Source organism: Oncorhynchus masou, chromosome 19 (assembly GCF_036934945.1).
Source record: "Oncorhynchus masou masou isolate Uvic2021 chromosome 19, UVic_Omas_1.1, whole genome shotgun sequence".
Taxonomy (NCBI): Eukaryota; Metazoa; Chordata; class Actinopteri; order Salmoniformes; family Salmonidae; genus Oncorhynchus; species Oncorhynchus masou.
Genome location: NC_088230.1, coordinates 2,724,339 through 2,749,844, shown reverse-complemented (window position 1 = coordinate 2,749,844; position 25,506 = coordinate 2,724,339). Strand labels below are relative to the sequence as shown.

Genomic DNA, 25,506 nt, shown 5'->3' with positions numbered 1-25,506 from the left:
GACATAGAAACACCGGATCATCTTTGTTAAATCTTTGTGTGTTTGGTATTAATGATGAAATTCTAAAGGACATTAATAACATTCCACCCATGAGGCCACGAGAGGTTTTGGTCATTGACTGCAAGGAAAGGGCCGCAGCTCAGGAAACAGAATTGTGCGCCATCATTAATGTATGTGATCCAGCAGAACAGAAATGTATCACATGAATTAACCAGTGTGCATGCCTGCATGCTTGGAAGCATATTCAGGACTGTGATAACAGAATCCGTCTTCTAACTAAACGTGAAGCGCCATCATTAAACACTGGGCATCAAACTAAACGCAAGTGTGATCCAGAAGCAGAACAGAAATGAAGCTAAACTAAACACTCAACAAAACTGAATTAACCAGAAGCTGTTGTGCTTTAACTGCTTTTGAAGCTGTAAACTGCTTTTGAAGCTCTAATTGAAGCTGTAAACTAAACGAAGCTGAAGTGAAGCAGCAAACTAAATTTATGGATGCCCTCCTAAACACTCTCCCCAAAAGGAACTAAAACTTTTGAAGCAAACAAAACACTATTCAGGACTGTAAACTAAATGAAGCGTTTTGAAGCTGTAAACTAAACGTTTTTGAACTGTAAAAAACACTTTTGAAGCTGTAAACTAAATGCTTTTGAAGCTGTAAACTAAACACTTTTGAAGCTGTTAAGCTGCAAACTAAACAGCTTTTGAAGCTGTAAACTAAGCTGTAAACTGCTTTTGAAGCTTTTGAAGCTGTAAACTAATTGCTTTTGAAGCTGTAAACTAAACACTTTTGAAGCTGTAAACTAAACGTTTTGAAGCTGTAAACTAAACGTTTTGAAGCTGTAAACTAAATGCTTTTTGAAGCTGTAAACTAAATGCTTTTGAAGCTGTAAACTAAATGCTTTTGAAGCTGCAAACTAAACGCTTTTGAAGCTGCAAACTAAACGCTTTTGAAGCAGCAAACTAAATGCTTTTGAAGCTGCAAACTAAATGCTTTTGAAACTGTTAACTAAATGCTTTTGAAGCTGCAAACTAAACACTTTTGAAGCTGCAAACTAAACAGTTTTAAAGCTGGTAACTAAAACTTTTGAAGCTGTAAACAAAACACTTTTGAAGCTGTAAACTAAATGCTTTTGAAGCTGTTAACAAAATGCTTTTGAAGCTGTAAACTAAATGCTTTTGAAGCTGTAAACTAATTGCTTTTGAAGCTGTAAACTAAACACTTTTGAAGCTGTAAACTAAACGTTTTGAAGCTGTAAACTAAATGCTTTTGAAGCTGTAAACTAAATGCTTTTGAAGCTGTAAACTAAACACTTTTGAAGCTGTTTTTGAAGCTGTAAACTAAAAACTAAACAGTTTTAAAGCTGGTAAGCTGCAAACTAAAACTTTTGAAGCTGTAAACAAAACACTTTTGAAGCTGTAAACTAAATGCTTTTGAAGCTGTTAACAAAATGCTTTTGAAGCTGTAAACTAAATGCTTTTAAATGCTTTTGAAGCTGTAAACACTTTTGAAGCTGTAAACTGCTTTTGAAGCTGTAAACTAAACACTTTTGAAGCTGTAAACTAAACGTTTTTGAAGCTGTAAACTAAACACTTTTGAAGCTGTAAACTAAACACTTTTGAAGCTGTAAACTAAATGCTTTTGAAGCTGTAAACTAAACAAATGAAACTTTTGAAGCTGTAAACTAAACACTTTTGAAGCTGTAAACTAAACATTTTTGAAGCTGTAAACTAAACACTTTTGAAGCTGTAAACTAAACACTTTTGAAGCTGTAAACTAAACAAGCTGTAAACACTTTTTTTGAAGCTGCAAACTAAACAGTTTGAAGCTGTAAACTAAACACTTTTGAAGCTGTAAACTAAACACTTTTGAAGCTGTAAACTAAACAAGCTGTTTTTTTGAAGCTGTAAACTAAACAAACTTTTGAAGCTGTAAACTAAACAAGCTTTTGCTTTTGAAGCTGTAAACTAAACACTTTTGAAGCTGTAAACTAAACAGTTTTTGAAGCTGTAAACTAAATGCTATTTTTGAAGCTGTAAATGAAACAATTTTGAAGCTGTAAACTAAATACGTAAAACTAAACAATTTTGAAGCTGTAAAACAGCTTTTGAAGCTGTAAATGTTTTTGAAGCTGTAAATGAAACACCTTTTGAAGCTGTAAACTAAACACTTTTGAAGCTGTAAACTAAATGTTTTTAAACTAAACACTTTTGAAGCTGTAAATGAAACACTTTTGAAGCTGTAAACGAAACACTTTTGAAGCTGTAAACTAAACACTTTTGAAGCTGGTAACTAAACACTTTTGAAGCTGTAAACTAAACACTTTTGAAGCTGTAAACTAAATGCTTTTGAAGCTGTAAACTAAATGCTTTTGAAGCTGTAAACTAAATGCTTTTGAAGCTGTAATCTAAACACTTTTGAAGCTGTAATCTAAACACTTTTGAACCTGTAAACTAAGTGTTTTTGAAGCTGTAAACTAAACACTTTTGAAGCTGTAAACTAAACACTTTTGAAGCTGTTAACTAAACACTTTTGAAGCTGTAAACTAAACTCTTTTGAAGCTGTAACCTAAACTCTTTTGAAGCTGTAACCTAAACACACTGCCAAACCAACTTGTAATGGCCTTTTTTTTATTCAGTTCACCAAGCCTTTCACACTATGACCAGCAACTTCTCATCGTCACAACACTAAATTCGTTTTGATACCCTTGCCGACCACACACACCCACTAACATCATCATCAGTAGGACCTTTGCTGTAAACTAAATGCGTGTTAAATGCTTAAACTCACTCTCCCTCTCTTGAAGCTGCAAACTCCCAAACTAAACTCTCTCTCAATCTCTAAATGCTTTTGAAGCTGTTAACGCGAAGCCTAAATGCTCTCTCTGTAAACCCTTCACCCTGTAAACCTTTTGAAGCTCTCTCGTTGTCTCTAGTTGGAACCAGGTGTGCACCTGCCCAGTCCTATGGATCTGACGGGAAAGATTCTGGTGAAGAACAAGAAGAAACACATCAAGACATCAAGCACCAAGAAGAAACTGTCAGAGCAGGCCTCCAACACATACAGCGACTCATCCAGTGTGCATGAGTCTTCTTCTCCCAGCACAGGTATGGGACACACACACAGCAGCAACAGCAGAAAAACACGTCTCTTGTAGGCCGTTCACACACCGAGGGTGGTTATTTGATTTATAATAAAGTGCAACGCTGCGAGTCAGCAGAAGTGCTGGTGGGAGAATTCCTTGCCAATCATAAATCCTACATCTTGTAGTAAGAGATGGCTGTAGTTTCTCATCCATCGCTTTCATGGCCCTCTCCATCAGTGAGCTGTGTTATTGACTATTTCATATACTCATACACTCCCAGTCCCACCCCAGGCACACACACTCACTGGTGGGGCTGAAACTCTAGCTCTGGTGCACATGCGTGTATATCAACCTAGGCCAGCCTGCCTGCTTGCTTTCATGTGTGTGAGTGTGTGCTGGCTTCTGTGTTTGTGTGTGTGTGTGTGTGTGTGTGTGTGTGTGTGTGTGTGTGTGTGTGTGTGTGTGTGTGTGTGTGTGTGTGTGTGTGTGTGTGTGTGTGTGTGTGTGTGTGTGTGTGTGTGTGTGTGCGTGTGTGTGTGTGTCAGGGTTAGTTTTATAACTACCCAGTAGACAGCCCTGCTGTACCAGGGCCAGGCAAGCGGGCAGGATCGATGCTCTTAGCATTCCCCTTCACACAGAATCACCCGGCATCCATCAACAGCAGCCTACTGGGGCTTCCAGCCACGCGCCACACTCATACACTAGTACACACTGCCCCCTGCTGGTAGACTCACAGACACACACTATGTCCCACACTACTGCAGTCCATGCTGATTTCTGAAGGATTTCACAGACAAATCAAATCACATTTTATTCGACACATGCAGGTGTAACTAACAGTGAATGCTTACAGGCCCTTTCCAACAATGCAAAGAGAAAGAAAATAGAGAAATAATGGAAAAGTAATAACATAATAAATATAATAATACAAGTAATAATAAATACAGAATTAGTAACGATAACTTGGCTATATACACGGGGTACCAGCATCAAGTCAATGTGCAGGAGTACGAGGTAATTGAGGTAGATATGTAGGGATAAAACGATTAGACAATAGGATCGATAAGAAACAGCAGCAGCGTACGTGATTAGTCAATTTAACTAACTATTTAGCAGTCTATTTAGCAGTCTTGTAGCAGTCTCCCACGAGGGTTCACTTGGGTTGAGATCTGGCTACTGAGACACACACACCCTTTAAACCATATTCTCCTCCGAGACCCCTCTTTCAAAGTCATGGAGATCTCTTCTTCTAGCCAAAATAATGGGCAACCTTGGCATTTTTATACATGACCCTATGCATGATGGGATATTAACCACTTAATTAACTCAGGAAACAGACCTGTTTGGAAGCGCCTGCATTCAATATACTAATTTACTCAAGTGTTTCCTTTATTTGGGCAGATACCTGTATATCCTGTGGGAGGGAGAAATCTTTGGGACGGCTTCATTGTGATGGCTGGAATGGAAATAGTTTCCATGTGTTTGATACACTTCCATTCATTACAGTTCGGCCATTACACTGAGCCCATCCTCCGTTTTCAGGATACACCAGCCTGCACTGTGTATATCACATATTGGTTACTCCGTATTTGTTGTCCACCAGGGTCGGCCAACCAGGAGATGACCGAGTCCTCCCAGCCTCTAGAGGTCGCTGAGCTCAGCCTCCGACCACAGGGCAGGAAGTCCATTGGTGAGTCACGCCCATTGTCACACCATCAGATAGATACCCCTCAGTTACCTGGTCCTAAAACAACCCTTAGTAGCCTTAGTTCTATAACCTATTCCAGGGTTTCCCAAATTCGGTCCTTGGGTGCCCATGGGGTGCACGTTTTGGGTTTTGACCTACTGCTACACAGTTGATTCAAATGACCAACTAATCATCAAGCTTTGATGATTTTAATCAGCTGTGTAGTGCTAGGGCAAAAAACTAAACGTGCACCCCATGGGGTCCCCAGGACAGAGATTGGGGAACGCTGACCTAGTCACTTCCTCAGTTTCTTCCTGTCCCAATTCCCTTTCCCTAGCTCCTTCCCTTAATTCATTTTCCTATCCTATCTAGGGTTGCAATCTGGGAACTGTCAATAAATTCCCTGGTTTTCCACAAATTCCCACAAAATCCAACCGGGATTTCAGGAAAACCAGGGAATTTATTGAAAGTTCCCAGAATTTTACAACCCTGTCCCAAGCTCCCGCCCCCCTTTTCCTTTCCCGAACGTACCCATGGTGCAAGCTGCCGTAAACCCACTAAAAGGCTGGGTGGATCTGTCCCCATATTGCTTACACCTTCATTCACGCCCTTCAGAACTCCGAACCCTGGCAGTTGCTTTCTGACAATACAGCCTTCAGAAATCACTAGCATGTAGCCAGAGAAGCTAACTTAAACCTGCCCTTGTCTTTCAGGTGAAGTTGAGGCAGAGAGTGACGATGATGATGATGACGATGATGACTGCAAGAAGGGGTCCATGGATGAGGTAAGTAGCCCATCTTTCTTCTTTCTCCAGCAGCCTCGGGTGTCTCCTGTTTAATGTGTGCTGAGGCTGCCCCCTCGTGGAGATTCACGGAAAGACACTTTTACTCTGGAGCTATGTCCCGACAGTCAAACAAGGAGAGTAAAGGAGGAGAGACGAGGGGAGTCTGTTCTCTCTCTAACCGTGTGTCGTGTGATCCTCCTTCAGGGTACAGCGGGCAGCGAGGCGTTTGCCACAGAGGAGATGTCCAACCTGGTCAGTTATGTCCAGCCAGTCAAATTTAACTCTTTCGAGGCCTCCAAAAGTAAGCCCTTCACTCCTGATCACAACTCAACACCTATTTAGACCAGACCTGTTCCGAAGAACAACACCATACACACTCATTTGAATATTCTATGTGATTGTGAACCACAGGTTTCTGGCACTGTGAATACACTATCTTAAGTTAGTTGTTCTGTTACAGATTCACTCTTTCAAATGTTGCTGCATGTTTAAAAAAAACAACAACTAGTAGAATCAATTCCGAAAGTTATGCCATTTTCAACATGAATTTGCCAATCAATCAATCTCCAGAGATCAATCGGAGCTACCAGATGTCATCGTTCGTGGAGACCAAAGCCTTGGAGCAACTCACCAAGTCACCTGTGGAGTTTGTCGAGTATCCTTCCCTTCTGTGTGGATGATTGACGTAAAATGTCTGTTCAAATCTTTTCCATTTTTTGAAACTGTCCCGAGTGAAGAAGTACATCAACAGCAATGTGAACTTGTAAATCACCTTCCCTGGTTAAGTAGGGAGAGCGGGGATCAAAGTAACACTTTTAGGCATATGCTCACTATGCAAATATTATTCAGTTAGATTAATAATAGTTTTATACAAAACAAATGTGTCAATAAATGAAAAATGAATTGATGGATTTTAACAAAACTTCTTAGGCTCGTAGTAATACTAACCAAGCATTAGCACATTGACTAACAGTTATTTCTAATGTGAGTTATTAAGCGTCAGACCCCGTGTGAATTTGTTCCCCCGTCTCCCCTATCCGTGTAAAGGCTAGATATCTCAGTGCAGAAGGTAAAACCCCTCTCCAGATGTCCTCTCCTTAACGGAGTGTGTTCAGGTATAACAAGCTGCAGCTGAGTCGTATCTATCCGAAAGGCACCAGAGTAGACTCCTCCAACTATAACCCTCAGCTCTTCTGGAATGCAGGCTGTCAACTGGTGGCCCTGAACTTCCAGACCATAGGTAAGACATGATTCATTTCACACAAGACCATAGGTAAGACCTGATTCATTTCACACGAGACAATAGGTAAGACATGATTCGTTTCACACTAGACAATAGGTAAGACCTGATTCATTTCTCACTAGACCATAGGTAAGACCTGATTCATTTCACACAAGACCATAGGCAAGACCTGATTCATTTCACACTAGACCATAGGTAAGACCTGATTCATTTCACACAAGACCATAGGCAAGACCTGATTCATTTCACACAAGACCATAGGTAAGACCTGATTCGTTTCACACTAGACAATAGGTAAGACCTGATTCATTTCTCACTAGACCATAGGTAAGACCTGATTCATTTCACACTAGACAATAGGTAAGACCTGATTCATTTCTCACTAGACAATAGGTAAGACCTGATTCGTTTCACACTAGACAATAGGTAAGACCTGATTCGTTTCACACTAGACAATAGGTAAAACCTGATTCATTTCACACTAGACCATAGGTAAGACCTGATTCATTTCTCACTAGACCATAGGTAAGACCTGATTCATTTCACACTAGACAATAGGTAAGACCTGATTCATTTCACACTAGACAATAGGTAAGACCTGATTCATTTCACACTAGACAATAGGTAAGACCTGATTCATTTCACAGACAATAGGTAAGACCTGATTCATTTCACACAAGACAATAGGTAAGACCTGATTCATTTCTCACTAGACAATAGGTAAGACCTGATTCATTTCACACTAGACAATAGGTAAGACCTGATTCATTTCACACTAGACAATAGGTAAGACCTGATTCATTTCACACTAGACAATAGGTAAGACCTGATTCATTTAAGACACTAGACAATAGGTAAGACCTGATTCACACTCAATAGGTAAGACCTGATTCTTTCAGACAATAGGTAAGACCTGATTCATTTCACACTAGACAATAGGTACTAGACCTGACCTGATTCATTTCACACACTAGACAATAGGTAAGACCTGATTCGTTTCACACTAGACAATAGGTAAGACCTGATTCATTTCACACTAGACAATAGGTAAGACCTGATTCATTTCACACTAGACAATAGGTAAGACCTGATTCATTTCACACTAGACAATAGGTAAGACCTGATTCATTTCACACTAGACAATAGGTAAGACCTGATTCATTTCACACTAGACAATAGGTAAGACCTGATTCATTTCACACTAGACAATAGGTAAGACCTGATTCATTTCACACTAGACAATAGGTAAGACCTGATTCATTTCACACTAGACAATAGGTAAGACCTGATTCATTTCACACTAGACAATAGGTAAGACCTGATTCATTTCACACTAGACAATAGGTAAGACCTGATTCATTTCACACTAGACCATAGGGAAGACCTGATTCATTTCACACTAGACAATAGGTAAGACCTGATTCATTTCTCACTAGACAATAGGTAAGACCTGATTCATTTTACACTAGACAATAGGTAAGACCTGATTCATTTTACACTAGACAATAGGTAAGACCTGATTCATTTCACACTAGACAATAGGTAAGACCTGATTCGTTTCACACTAGACAATAGGTAAGACCTGATTCGTTTCACACTAGACAATAGGTAAGACCTGATTCATTTCACACTAGACCATAGGTAAGACCTGATTCGTTTAGACAATAGGTAAGACCTAGACACTATAGGTAAGACCTGATTCATTTCACACTAGACAATAGGTAAGACCTGATTCATTTCACACTAGACCATAGGTAAGACCTGATTCATTTCACACTAGACAATAGGTAAGACCTGATTCATTTCACACTAGACAATAGGTAAGACCTGATTCATTTCACACTAGACAATAAGTAAGACCTGATTCATTTCACACTAGACAATAGGTAAGACCTGATTCATTTCACACTAGACAATAGGTAAGACCTGATTCATTTCACACTAAGACCATAGGTAAGACCTGATTCATTTCACACTAGACAATAGGTAAGACCTGATTCATTTCACACTAGACAATAGGTAAGACCTGATTCATTTGGCACTAGACAATAGGTAAGACCTGATTCATTTCACACTAGACAATAGGTAAGACCTGATTCATTTCACACTAGACCATAGGTAAGACCTGATTCATTTCACACTAGACAATAGGTAAGACCTGATTCATTTCACACTAGACAATAGGTAAGACCTGATTCGTTTCACACTAGACAATAGGTAAGACCTGATTCATTTCACACTAGACAATAGGTAAGACCTGATTCATTTCACACTAGACCATAGGTAAGACCTGATTCATTTCACACTAGACCATAGGTAAGACCTGATTTCACACTAGACAATTTGATTCATTTCACACTAGACCATAGGTAAGACCTGATTCATTTCACACTAGACCATAGGTAAGACCTGATTCATTTCACACTAGACAATAGGTAAGACCTGATTCATTTCACACTAGACAATAGGTAAGACCTGATTCGTTTCACACTAGACAATAGGTAAGACCTGATTCATTTCACACTAGACCATAGGTAAGACCTGATTCATTTCACACTAGACCATAGGTAAGACCTGATTCATTTCACACTAGACAATAGGTAAGACCTGATTCATTTCACACTAGACAATAGGTAAGACCTGATTCATTTCACACTAGACAATAGGTAAGACCTGATTCATTTCACACTAGACAATAGGTAAGACCTGATTCATTTCACACTAGACAATAGGTAAGACCTGATTCATTTCACACTAGACCATAGGTAAGACCTGATTCATTTCACACTAGACAATAGGTAAGACCTGATTCATTTCACACTAGACAATAGGTAAGACCTGATTCATTTCACACTAGACAATAGGTAAGACCTGATTCATTTCACACTAGACAATAGGTAAGACCTGATTCATTTCACACTAGGTAAGACCTGATTCATTTCACACTAGACCATAGTAAGACCTGATTCATTTCACACTAGACCATAGGTAAGACCTGATTCATTTCACACTAGACAATAGGTAAGACCTGATTCATTTCACACTAGACAATAGGTAAGACCTGATTCATTTCACACTAGACAATAGGTAAGACCTGATTCATTTCACACTAGACAATAGGTAAGACCTGATTCATTTCACACTAGACAGACCTGATACTAGACCAATAGGTAAGACCTGATTCATTTGGCACTAGACAATAGGTAAGACCTGATTCATTTCACACTAGACAATAGGTAAGACCTGATTCATTTCACACTAGACAATAGGTAAGACCTGATTCATTTCACACTAGACATAGGTAAGACCTGGTTCATTTCACACTAGACAATAGGTAAGACCTGATTCGTCACACTAGACAATAGGTAAGACCTGATTCATTTCACACTAGACAATAGGTAAGACCTGATTCATTTCACACTAGACAATAGGTAAGACCTGATTCATTTCTCACTAGACAATAGGTAAGACCTGATTCATTTCACACTAGACAATAAGTAAGACCTGATTCATTTCACACTAGACCATAGGTAAGACCTGATTCATTTCACACTAGACAATAGGTAAGACCTGATTCATTTCACACTAGACCATAGGTAAGACCTGATTCGTTTGGCACTAGACAATAGGTAAGACCTGATTCATTTCACACTTAGGTAAGACCTGATTCATTTCACACTAGACAATAGGTAAGACCTGATTCATTTCACACTAGACAATAGGTAAGACCTGATTCATTTCACACTAGACAATAGGTAAGACCTGATTCATTTCACACTAGACAATAGGTAAGACCTGATTCATTTCACACTAGACAATAGGTAAGACCTGATTCATTTCACACTAGACAATAGGTAAGACCTGATTCATTTCACACTAGACAATAGGTAAGACCTGATTCATTTCACACTAGACCATAGGTAAGACCTGATTCATTTCACACTAGACAATAGGTAAGACCTGATTCATTTCACACTAGACAATAGGTAAGACCTGATTCATTTCACACTAGACAATAGGTAAGACCTGATTCATTTCACACTAGACAATAGGTAAGACCTGATTCATTTCACACTAGACAATAGGTAAGACCTGATTCATTTCACACTTAGGTAAGACCTGATTCATTTGTCACTAGACAATAGGTAAGACCTGATTCGTTTGGCACTAGACAATAGGTAAGACCTGATTCATTTCACACTAGACCATAGGTAAGACCTGATTCATTTCACACTAGACCATAGGTAAGACCTGATTCATTTCACACTAGACAATAGGTAAGACCTGATTCATTTGACACTAGACAATAGGTAAGACCTGATTCATTTCACACTAGACAATAGGTAAGACCTGATTCATTTCACACTAGACAATAGGTAAGACCTGATTCATTTCACACTAGACAATAGGTAAGACCTGATTCATTTCACACTAGACAATAGGTAAGACCTGATTCATTTCACACTAGACAATAGGTAAGACCTGATTCATTTCACACTAGACAATAGGTAAGACCTGATTCATTTCACACTAGACAATAGGTAAGACCTGATTCATTTCACACTAGACAATAGGTAAGACCTGATTCATTTCACACTAGACAATAGGTAAGACCTGATTCATTTCACACTAGACCATAGGTAAGACCTGATTCATTTCACACTAGACCATAGGTAAGACCTGATTCATTTCACACTAGACAATAGGTAAGACCTGATTCATTTCACACTAGACAATAGGTAAGACCTGATTCATTTCACACTAGACAATAGGTAAGACCTGATTCATTTCACACTAGACAATAGGTAAGACCTGATTCATTTCACACTAGACAATAGGTAAGACCTGATTCATTTCACACTAGACAATAGGTAAGACCTGATTCATTTCACACTAGACAATAGGTAAGACCTGATTCATTTCACACTAGACCATAGGTAAGACCTGATTCATTTCACACTAGACAATAGGTAAGACCTGATTCATTTCACACTAGACAATAGGTAAGACCTGATTCGTTTCACACTAGACAATAGGTAAGACCTGATTCATTTCACTAGACACTATTCATTTCACACAGACAATATCTAAGACCTGATTCGTTTCACTAGACAAGACCATAGGTAAGAAGACCTGATTCATTTCACACTAGACAATAGGTAAGACCTGATTCATTTCACACTAGACCATAGGTAAGACCTGATTCATTTCACACTAGACCATAGGTAAGACCTGATTCATTTCACACTAGACAATAGGTAAGACCTGATTCATTTCACACTAGACCATAGGTAAGACCTGATTCATTTCACACTAGACAATAGGTAAGACCTGATTCGTTTCACACTAGACAATAGGTAAGACCTGATTCATTTCACACTAGACCAAAGGTAAGACCTGATTCATTTCACACTAGACCATAGGTAAGACCTGATTCATTTCACACTAGACAATAAGTAAGACCTGATTCATTTCACACTAGACAATAGGTAAGACCTGATTCATTTCACACTAGACAATAGGTAAGACCTGATTCATTTCACACTAGACAATAGGTAAGACCTGATTCATTTCACACTAGACAATAGGTAAGACCTGATTCATTTCACACTAGACAATAGGTAAGACCTGATTCATTTCACACTAGACAATAGGTAAGACCTGATTCATTTCACACTAGACAATAGGTAAGACCTGATTCATTTCACACTAGACAATAGGTAAGACCTGATTCATTTCACACTAGACAATAGGTAAGACCTGATTCATTTCACACTAGACCATAGGTAAGACCTGATTCATTTCACACTAGACAATAGGTAAGACCTGATTCATTTCAAGACCTGACTTTCAGACAATAGGTAAGACCTGATTCATTTCACACTAGACCATAGGTAAGACCTGATTCATTTCACACTAGACAATAGGTAAGACCTGATTCATTTCACACTAGACCATAGGTAAGACCTGATTAGTTTGGCACGAGACAATAGGTAAGACCTGATTCGTTTCACACTAGACAATAGGTAAGACCTGATTCATTTCACACTAGACAATAGGTAAGACCTGATTCATTTCACACTAGACAATAGGTAAGACCTGATTCATTTCACACTAGACAATAGGTAAGACCTGATTCATTTCACACTAGACAATAGGTAAGACCTGATTCATTTCACACTAGACAATAGGTAAGACCTGATTCATTTCACACTAGACCATCACACTAGACAATAGGTAAGACCTGATTCATTTCACACTAGACCATAGGTAAGACCTGATTCATTTCACACTAGACCATAGGTAAGACCTGATTCATTTCACACTAGACAATAGGTAAGACCTGATTCATTTCACACTAGACAATAGGTAAGACCTGATTCATTTCACACTAGACAATAGGTAAGACCTGATTCATTTCACACTAGACCATAGGTAAGACCTGATTCATTTCACACTAGACAATAGGTAAGACCTGATTCATTTCACACTAGACCATAGGTAAGACCTGATTCATTTCACACTAGACAATAGGTAAGACCTGATTCATTTCACACTAGACAATAGGTAAGACCTGATTCATTTCACACTAGACCATAGGTAAGACCTGATTCATTTCACACTAGACAATAGGTAAGACCTGATTCATTTCACACTAGACCATAGGTAAGACCTGATTCATTTCACACTAGACCATAGGTAAGACCTGATTCATTTCACACTAGACCATAGGTAAGACCTGATTCATTTCACACTAGACAATAGGTAAGACCTGATTCATTTCACACTAGACAATAGGTAAGACCTGATTCATTTCACACTAGACAATAGGTAAGACCTGATTCATTTCACACTAGACAATAGGTAAGACCTGATTCATTTCACACTAGACAATAGGTAAGACCTGATTTCACACTAGACAATAGGTAAGACCTTTCATTTCACTAGACCATAGGTAAGACCTGATTCGTTTCCCACTAGACCATAGGTAAGACCTGATCCATTTCACACGAGACAATAGGTAAGACCTGATTCATTTCACACTAGACAATAGGTAAGACCTGATTCATTTCACACTAGACAATAGGTAAGACCTGATTCATTTCACACTAGACAATAGGTAAGACCTGATTCGTTTCACACTAGACAATAAGTAAGACCTGATTCATTTCACACTAGACCATAGGTAAGACCTGATTCGTTTGGCACTAGACAATAGGTAAGACCTGATTCGTTTCACACTAGACAATAGGTAAGACCTGATTCATTTCACACTAGACCAAAGGTAAGACCTGATTCATTTCACACTAGACAATAGGTAAGACCTGATTCATTTCACACTAGACAATAGGTAAGACCTGATTCGTTTCACACTAGACAATAGGTAAGACCTGATTCATTTCACACTAGACCATAGGTAAGACCTGATTCATTTCACACTAGACCATAGGTAAGACCTGATTCATTTCACACTAGACCATAGGTAAGACCTGATTCATTTCACACTAGACAATAGGTAAGACCTGATTCGTTTGGCACTAGACAATAGGTAAGACCTGATTCATTTCACACTAGACAATAGGTAAGACCTGATTCATTTCACACTAGACCATAGGTAAGACCTGATAAATTTCACACTAGACCATAGGTAAGACCTGATTCATTTCACACTAGACAATAGGTAAGACCTGATTCATTTCACACTAGACAATAGGTAAGAACTGATTCCTTTCACACTAGACAATAGGTAAGACCTGATTCATTTCACACTAGACAATAGGTAAGACCTGATTCATTTCACACTAGACCAATAGGTAAGACCTGATTCATTTCACACTAGACAATAGGTAAGACCTGATTCATTTCACACTAGACAATAGGTAAGACCTGATTCATTTCACACTAGACAATAGGTAAGACCTGATTCATTTCACACTAGACAATAGGTAAGACCTGATTCATTTCACACTAGACAATAGGTAAGACCTGATTCATTTCACACTAGACAATAGGTAAGACCTGATTCATTTCACACAAGACCATAGGTAAGACCTGATTCATTTCTCACTAGACCATAGGTAAGACCTGATTCATTTCACACTAGACAATAGGTAAGACCTGATTCATTTTACACTAGACAATAGGTAAGACCTGATTCATTTCACACTAGACAATAGGTAAGACCTGATTCATTTCACACTAGACAATAGGTAAGACCTGATTCATTTCACACTAGACAATAGGTAAGACCTGATTCATTTCACACTAGACCATAGGTAAGACCTGATTCATTTCACACTAGACAATAGGTAAGACCTGATTCATTTCACACTAGACCATAGTAAGACCTGATTCATTTCACACTAGACAATAAGTAAGACCTGATTCGTTTCACACTAGACCATAGGTAAGACCTGATTCATTTCACACTAGACAATAGGTAAGACCTGATTCATTTCACACTAGACCATAGGTAAGACCTGATTCATTTCACACTAGACAATAGGTAAGACCTGATTCATTTCACACTAGACCATAGACAATAGTAAGACCTGATTCATTTCACACTAGACCATAGGTAAGACCTGATTCATTTCACACTAGACAATAGGTAAGACCTGATTCATTTCACACTAGACAATAGGTAAGACCTGATTCATTTCACACTAGACAATAGGTAAGACCTGATTCATTTCACACTAGACCATAGGTAAGACCTGATTCATTTCACACTAGACAATAGGTAAGACCTGATTCATTTTGGCACTAGACAATAGGTAAGACCTGATTCATTTCACACTAGACCATAGGTAAGACCTGATTCATTTCACACTAGACCATAGGTAAGACCTGATTCATTTCACACTAGACAATAGGTAAGACCTGATTCGTTTGGCACTAGACAATAGGTAAGACCTGATTCATTTCACACTAGACCATTGTTAAGACCTGATTCCTTTCACACTAGACAATAGGTAAGACATGATTCATTTGTTTCACACTAGACAATAGGTAAGACCTGATTCATTTCACACTAGACAATAGGTAAGACCTGATTCGTTTCACACTAGACAATAGGTAAGACCTGATTCATTTCACACTAGACCATAGGTAAGACCTGATTCATTTCACACTAGACAATAGGTAAGACCTGATTCATTTCACACTAGACAATAGGTAAGACCTGATTCATTTCACACTAGACAATAGGTAAGACCTGATTCATTTCACACTAGACAATAGGTAAGACCTGATTCGTTTCACACTAGACAATAGGTAAGACCTGATTCATTTCACACTAGACAATAGGTAAGACCTGATTCATTTCACACTAGACAATAGGTAAGACCTGATTCATTTCACACTAGACAATAGGTAAGACCTGATTCGTTTCACACTAGACAATAGGTAAGACCTGATTCATTTCACACTAGACAATAGGTAAGACCTGATTCATTTCACACTAGACAATAGGTAAGACCTGATTCATTTCACACTAGACAATAGGTAAGACCTGATTCATTTCACACTAGACCATAGGTAAGACCTGATTCATTTCACACTAGACAATAGGTAAGACCTGATTCATTTCACACTAGACAATAGGTAAGACCTGATTCATTTCACACTAGACCATAGGTAAGACCTGATTCATTTCACACTAGACCATAGGTAAGACCTGATTCATTTCACACTAGACCATAGGTAAGACCTGATTCGTTTCACACTAGACAATAGGTAAGACCTGATTCATTTCACACTAGACCATAGGTAAGACCTGATTCATTTCACACTAGACAATAGGTAAGACCTGATTCATTTCACACTAGACAATAAGTAAGACCTGATTCCTTTCCCTAGACACAATAAGTAAGACCTGATTCATTTCACACTAGACAGTAGGTAAGACCTGATTCATTTCACACTAGACAATAGGTAAGACCTGATTCGTTTCACACTAGACAATAGGTAAGACCTGATTCATTTCACACTAGACAATAGGTAAGACCTGATTCATTTCACACTAGACATAGGTAAGACCTGATTCATTTCACACTAGACAATAGGTAAGACCTGATTCATTTCACACTAGACAATAGGTAAGACCTGATTCGTTTGGCACACTAGACAATAGGTAAGACCTGATTCGTTTCACACTAGACAATAGGTAAGACCTGATTCATAGACAATAGGTAAGACCTGATTCATTTCACACTAGACAATAGGTAAGACCTGATTCATTTCACTACACAATAAGTAAGACCTGATTCGTTTCAAACTAGACAATAGACCTGATTCATTTCACACTAGACAATAAGTAAGACCTGATTCATTTCACACTAGACCATAGGTAAGACCTGATTCATTTCACACTAGACCATAGGTAAGACCTGATTCGTTTCACACTAGACAATAGGTAAGACCTGATTCATTTCACACTAGACAATAGGTAAGACCTGATTCATTTCACACTAGACAATAGGTAAGACCTGATTCATTTCACACTAGACAATAAGTAAGACCTGATTCATTTCACACTAGACCATAGGTAAGACCTGATTCATTTCACACTAGACAATAGGTAAGACCTGATTTGTTTCACACTAGACCATAGTAAGACCTGATTCATTTCACACTAGACTAGAAGACCTGATAGGTAAGACCTGATTCATTTCACACTAGACAATAGGTAAGACCTGATTCGTTTCACACTAGACAATAGGTAAGACCTGATTCGTTTCACACTAGACAATAGGTAAGACCTGATTCATTTCACACTAGACCCTGATTCGTTTCACACTAGACAATAGGTAAGACCTGATTCATTTCACACTAGACAATAGGTAAGACCTGATTCATTTCACACTAGACAATAGGTAAGACCTGATTCATTTCACACTAGACAATAGGTAAGACCTGATTCATTTCACACTAGACAATAGGTAAGACCTGATTCATTTCACACTAGACAATAGGTAAGACCTGATTCATTTCACACTAGACAATAGGTAAGACCTGATTCATTTCACACTAGACAATAGGTAAGACCTGATTCATTTCACACTAGACAATAGGTAAGACCTGATTCGTTTCGCACTAGACTGTAGTTAGGACCTGATTCGTTTCACACTAGACAATAGGTAAGACCTGATTCATTTCACACTAGACAATAGGTAAGACCTGATTACTTTGGCACTTGACCATAGGTAAGACCTGATTCGTTTCACACTAGGCAATAGGTAAGACCTGATTCATTTCACACTAGACAATAGGTAAGACCTGATTCATTTCACACTAGACAATAGGTAAGACCTGATTACTTTGGCACTAGACCATAGGTAAGACCTGATTCATTTCACACTAGACAATAGGTAAGACCTGATTCATTTCACACTAGACAATAGGTAAGACCTGATTCATTTCACACTAGACAATAGGTAAGACCTGATTCATTTCACACTAGACAATAAGTAAGACCTGATTCATTTCACACTAGACAATAGTAAGACCTGATTCATTTCACACAGACAATAGGTAAGACCTGATTCGTTTGGAACTAGACAATAGGTAAGACCTGATTCGTTTGGCACTTAGGTAAGACCTGATTCATTTCACACTAGACCATAGGTAAGACCTGATTCATTTCACACTAGACAATAGGTAAGACCTGATTCATTTCACACTAGACAATAGGTAAGACCTGATTCATTTCACACTAGACCATAGGTAAGACCTGATTCATTTCACACTAGACCATAGGTAAGACCTGATTCGTTTCACACTAGACAATAGGTAAGACCTGATTCATTTCACACTAGACAATAGGTAAGACCTGATTCCTTTCCACGACACCATAGTAAGACCTGATTCGTTTCACACTAGACAATAAGTAAGACCTGATTCATTTCACACTAGACAATAGGTAAGACCTGATTCATTTCACACTAGACAATAGGTAAGACCTGATTCATTTCACACTAGACAATAGGTAAGACCTGATTCATTTCACACTAGACCATAGGTAAGACCTGATTCATTTCACACTAGACAATAGGTAAGACCTGATTCGTTTCACACTAGACAATAGGTAAGACCTGATTCGTTTCACACTAGACAATAGGTAAGACCTGATTCATTTCACACTAGACCTGATTTCATTTCACACTAGACAATAGGTAAGACCTGATTCATTTCACACTAGACAATAGGTAAGACCTGATTCATTTCACACTAGACAATAGGTAAGACCTGATTCATTTCACAGACATTCGTAGACCTGATTCATTTCACACTAGACAATAAGACCTGATTCATTTCACACTAGACAATAGGTAAGACCTGATTCGTTTCACACTAGACAATAGGTAAGACCTGATTCATTTCACACTAGACCAAAGGTAAGACCTGATTCATTTCACACTAGACCATAGGTAAGACCTGATTCATTTCACACTAGACAATAAGTAAGACCTGATTCATTTGATACTAGACAATAGGTAAGACCTGATTCATTTCACACTAGACCAAAGGTAAGACCTGATTCATTTCACACTAGACCAATAGGTAAGACCTGATTCATTTCACACTAGACAATAGGTAAGACCTGATTCATTTCACACTAGACAATAGGTAAGACCTGATTCCTTTCACACTAGACAATAGGTAAGACCTGATTTTTCACACTAGACAATAGGTAAGACCTGATTCGTTTCACACTAGACAATAGGTAAGACCTGATTCATTTCACACTAGACCATAGGTAAGACCTGATTCATTTCACACTAGACCATAGGTAAGACCTGATTCATTTCACACTAGACCATAGGTAAGACCTGATTCATTTCACACTAGACAATAGGTAAGACCTGATTCATTTCACACTAGACAATAGGTAAGACCTGATTCATTTCACACTAGACAATAGGTAAGACCTGATTCATTTCACTAGACAATAGAAGACCTGATTCGTTTGGCATAGACAATAGTAAGACCTGATTCATTTCACACTAGACAATAGGTAAGACCTGATTCATTTCACACTAGACAATAGGTAAGACCTGATTCATTTCACACTAGACAATAGGTAAGACCTGATTCATTTCACACTAGACAATAGGTAAGACCTGATTCGTTTCACACTACAATAGAAGACCTGATTCATTTCACACACTAGACCATAGTAAGACCTGATTCATTTCACACTAGACAATAGGTAAGACCTGATTCATTTCACACTAGACCATAGGTAAGACCTGATTCGTTTGGCACTAGACAATAGGTAAGACCTGATTCATTTCACACTAGACCATAGTTAAGACCTGATTCATTTCACACTAGACAATAGGTAAGACCTGATTCATTTCACACTAGACAATAGGTAAGACCTGATTCATTTCACACTAGACAATAGGTAAGACCTGATTCATTTGGATAGACAATAGGTAAGACCTGATTCGTTTCACACTAGACCATAGGTAAGACCTGATTCATTTCACACTAGACCATAGGTAAGACCTGATTCATTTCACACTAGACAATAGGTAAGACCTGATTCATTTCACACTAGACAATAGGTAAGACCTGATTCGTTTGGCACACTAGACAATAGGTAAGACCTGATTCGTTTCACTAGACAATAGGTAAGACCTGATTCATTTCACACTAGACAATAGGTAAGACCTGATTCATTTCACACTAGACCATAGGTAAGACCTGATTCATTTCACACTAGACAATAGGTAAGACCTGATTCGTTTCACACTAGACAATAGGTAAGACCTGATTCATTTCACACTAGACCAAAGGTAAGACCTGATTCATTTCACACTAGACCATAGGTAAGACCTGATTCATTTCACACTAGACAATAAGTAAGACCTGATTCGTTTCAAACTAGACAATAAGTAAGACCTGATTCATTTCACACTAGACAATAGGTAAGACCTGATTCATTTCACAGACCATAGAAGACCTGATTATTTCACACGAGACCATAGGTAAGACCTGATTCTAAGACCTGATTCATTTCACACTAGACAATAGGTAAGACCTGATTCATTTCACACTAGACCATAGCTAGGACCTGATTCATTTCACACTAGACAATAGGTAAGACCTGATTCATTTCACACTAGACCATAGGTAAGACCTGATTCATTTCACACTAGACAATAGGTAAGACCTGATTCGTTTGGCACTAGACAATAGGTAAGACCTGATTTGTTTCCCACTAGACCAAAGGTAAGACCTGATTCATTTCACACGAGACAATAAGTAAGACATTCATTTCTAGACCATAGGTAAGACCTGATTCATTTCACGCTATACAATAAGTAAGACCTGATTATTTGGCACTTGACCATAGGTAAGACCTGATTCATTTCACACTAGACAATAGGTAAGACCTGATTCGTTTGGCACTAGACAATAGGTAAGACCTGATTCATTTGATTCATTTCACACTAGACAATAGGTAAGACCTGATTCGTTTCACACTAGACAATAGGTAAGACCTGATTCATTTCACACTAGACCATAGGTAAGACCTGATTCATTTCACACTAGACCATAGGTAAGACCTATAGGTAAGACCTGATTCATTTCACACTAGACAATAGGTAAGACCTGATTCATTTCACACTAGACAATAGGTAAGACCTGATTCATTTGGCACTAGACAATAGGTAAGACCTGATTCGTTTCACACTAGACAATAGGTAAGACCTGATTCATTTCACACTAGACAATAGGTAAGACCTGATTCATTTCACACTAGACCATAGGTAAGACCTGATTCATTTCACACTAGACAATAGGTAAGACCTGATTCATTTCACACTAGACAATAGGTAAGATAGGTAAGACCTGATTTCATTTCACACTAGACAATAGGTAAGACCTGATTCATTTCACACTAGACAATAGGTAAGACCTGATTCATTTCACACTAGACAATAGGTAAGACCTGATTCGTTTCACTAGACAATAAGTAAGACCTGATTCAGACCAATAGGTAAGACCTGATTCATTTCACACTAGACAATAGGTAAGACCTGATTCATTTCACACTAGACAATAGGTAAGACCTGATTCGTTTCACACTAGACAATAAGTAAGACCTGATTCATTTCACACTAGACAATAGGTAAGACCTGATTCATTTCACACTAGACCATAGGTAAGACCTGATTCGTTTCACACTAGACAATAGGTAAGACCTGATTCATTTCACACTAGACCATAGGTAAGACCTGATTCATTTCACACTAGACAATTAAGACCTGATTCATTTCACACTAGACAATAGGTAAGACCTGATTCGTTTCACACTAGACAATAGGTAAGACCTGATTCATTTCACACTAGACCATAGGTAAGACCTGATTCATTTCACACTAGACAATAGGTAAGACCTGATTCATTTGGCACTAGACAATAGGTAAGACCTGATTCATTTCCCACTAGACCAATAGGTAAGACCTGATTCATTTCACACTAGACAATAAGTAAGACCTGATTCATTTCACACTAGACCATAGGTAAGACCTGATTCATTTCACACTAGACAATAAGTAAGACCTGATTCGTTTCACACTAGACCATAGGTAAGACCTGATTCATTTCACACTAGACAATAGGTAAGACCTGATTCGTTTCACACTAGACAATAGGTAAGACCTGATTCGTTTCACACTAGACAATAGGTAAGACCTGATTCATTTCACACTAGACAATAGGTAAGACCTGATTCATTTCACACTAGACAATAGGTAAGACCTGATTCATTTCACACTAGACCATAGGTAAGACCTGATTCATTTCACACTAGACAATAGGTAAGACCTGATTCAGACCATAGGTAAGACCTGATTCATTTCACACTAGACAATAGGTAAGACCTGATTCATTTCACACTAGACAATAAGGTAAGACCTGATTCATTTCTCACTAGACAATAGGTAAGACCTGATTCATTTCACACTAGACAATAGGTAAGACCTGATTCGTTTGGCACTAGACCATAGGTAAGACCTGATTCGTTTCACACTAGACCATAGGTAAGACCTGATTCATTTCACACTAGACAATAGGTAAGACCTGATTCATTTCACACTAGACAATAGGTAAGACCTGATTCATTTCACACTAGACAATAGGTAAGACCTGATTCATTTCACACTAGACAATAGGTAAGACCTGATTAAGACCTGATTCATTTCACACTAGACAATAGGTAAGACCTGATTCGTTTGGCACTAGACAATAGGTAAGACCTGATTCATTTCACACTAGACAATAGGTAAGACCTGATTCATTTCACACTAGACAATAGGTAAGACCTGATTCATTTCACACTAGACCATAGGTAAGACCTAGAAGACCTGATTCGTTTCACACTAGACAATAGGTAAGACCTGATTCATTTCACACTAGACAATAGGTAAGACCTGATTCATTTGGCACTAGACAATAGGTAAGACCTGATTCGTTTCACACTAGACCATAGGTAAGACCTGATTCATTTCACACTAGACAATAGGTAAGACCTGATTCATTTCACACTAGACAATAGGTAAGACCTGATTCATTTCACACTAGACAATAGGTAAGACCTGATTCATTTCACTAGACAATAGGTAAGACCTGATTCATTTCTCACTAGACCATAGGTAAGACCTGATTCATTTCACACTAGACAATAGGTAAGACCTGATTCATTTCACACTAGACAATAGGTAAGACCTGATTCATTTCACACTAGACAATAGGTAAGACCTGATTCGTTTCACACTAGACAATAGGTAAGACCTGATTCATTTCACACTAGACAATAGGTAAGACCTGATTCATTTCACACTAGACAATAGGTAAGACCTGATTCATTTCACACTAGACCATAGGTAAGACCTGATTCATTTCACACTAGACAATAGGTAAGACCTGATTCATTTCACACTAGACAATAGGTAAGACCTGATTCGTTTGGCACACTAGACAATAGGTAAGACCTGATTTGTTTCCCACTAGACCATAGAAGACCTGATTCATTTGGCACTACGACACATTTCACACTAAGTAAGACCTGATTCATTTCACACTAGACCATAGGTAAGACCTGATTCATTTCACACTAGACAATAGGTAAGACCTGATTCATTTTTCACACAATAGGTAAGACCTGATTCATTTCACACTAGACAATAGGTAAGACCTGATTCGTTTGGCACTAGACAATAGGTAAGACCTGATTCGTTTCACACTAGACAATAGGTAAGACCTGATTCATTTCACACTAGACAATAGGTAAGACCTGATTCGTTTCACACTAGACAATAGGTAAGACCTGATTCATTTCACACTAGACAATAGGTAAGACCTGATTCATTTCACACAGACAATAAGTAAGACCTGATTCACACTAGACAATAAGACATTATTTGGCAGACCATAGTAAGACCTGATTCATTTCACACTAGACAATAGGTAAGACCTGATTCATTTGGCACTAGACAATAGGTAAGACCTGATTTGTTTCACACTAGACCATAGGTAAGACCTGATTCATTTCACACTAGACAATAGGTAAGACCTGATTCATTTCACACTAGACAATAGGTAAGACCTGATTCATTTCACACTAGACAATAGGTAAGACCTGATTCGTTTGATAGACAATAGGTAAGACCTTTCATTTCACACTAGACCATAGGTAAGACCTGATTCATTTCACACTAGACAATAGGTAAGACCTGATTCATTTCACACTAGACAATAGGTAGGTAAGACCTGATTCATTTCACACTAGACAATAAGTAAGACCTGATTCATTTCACACTAGACAATAAGTAAGACCTGATTCATTTCACACTAGACAATAGGTAAGACCTGATTCATTTCACACTAGACCATAGGTAAGACCTGATTCGTTTCACACGAGACCATAGGTAAGACCTGATAAATTTCACACTAGACCATAGCTAGGACCTGATTCATTTCACACTAGACAATAGGTAAGACCTGATTCATTTCACACTAGACAATAGGTAAGAACTGATTCATTTCACACTAGACAATAGGTAAGACCTGATTCATTTCACACTAGACAATAGGTAAGACCTGATTCATTTCACACTAGACAATAGGTAAGACCTGATTCGTTTCACACTAGACAATAGGTAAGACCTGATTCATAGACCAATTAAGACCTGATTCATTTCACACTAGACAATAGGTAAGACCTGATTCATTTCACACTAGACAATAGGTAAGACCTGATTCATTTCACACTAGACAATAAGTAAGACCTGATTCTTTGGCACTAGACAATAGGTAAGACCTGATTCATTTCACACTAGACAATAGGTAAGACCTGATTCGTTTCACACTATTTGACAATAGGTAAGACCTGATTCATTTCACACTACACTAGACAATAGGTAAGACCTGATTCATTTCACACTAGACAATAGGTAAGACCTGATTCATTTCACACTAGACCTAGGTAAGACCTGATTCATTTCACACTAGACAATAGGTAAGACCTGATTCATTTCACACTAGACAATAGGTAAGACCTGATTCATTTCACACTAGACAATAGGTAAGACCTGATTCATTTCACACTAGACAATAGGTAAGACCTGATTCATTTCACACTAGACAATAGGTAAGACCTGATTCGTTTCACACTTAGGTAAGACCTG

At 38.3% G+C, this 25,506-nt stretch overlaps 1 protein-coding gene across 5 annotated transcripts in view; it reads left to right on the top strand.

Annotated features, from left to right (window-relative positions):
* LOC135505715 (1-phosphatidylinositol 4,5-bisphosphate phosphodiesterase beta-1-like) overlaps nt 1-25,506 on the top strand; it is a 352,313-nt gene that overhangs the window by 260,843 nt on the left and 65,964 nt on the right. For all 5 annotated transcript variants that reach the window (XR_010450312.1, XM_064924778.1, XM_064924779.1 and 2 more), the window contains exons 14-19: nt 2,939-3,110; nt 4,692-4,778; nt 5,489-5,559; nt 5,764-5,860; nt 6,130-6,214; nt 6,675-6,799. Coding sequence is in view for 4 of the 5 variants with exons in the window: in XM_064924778.1 (XP_064780850.1) it covers nt 2,939-3,110; nt 4,692-4,778; nt 5,489-5,559; nt 5,764-5,860; nt 6,130-6,214; nt 6,675-6,799 (637 nt within the window). In the remaining variant the exon portion in view is untranslated. The remainder of the gene's footprint in view (nt 1-2,938; nt 3,111-4,691; nt 4,779-5,488; nt 5,560-5,763; nt 5,861-6,129; nt 6,215-6,674; nt 6,800-25,506) is intronic.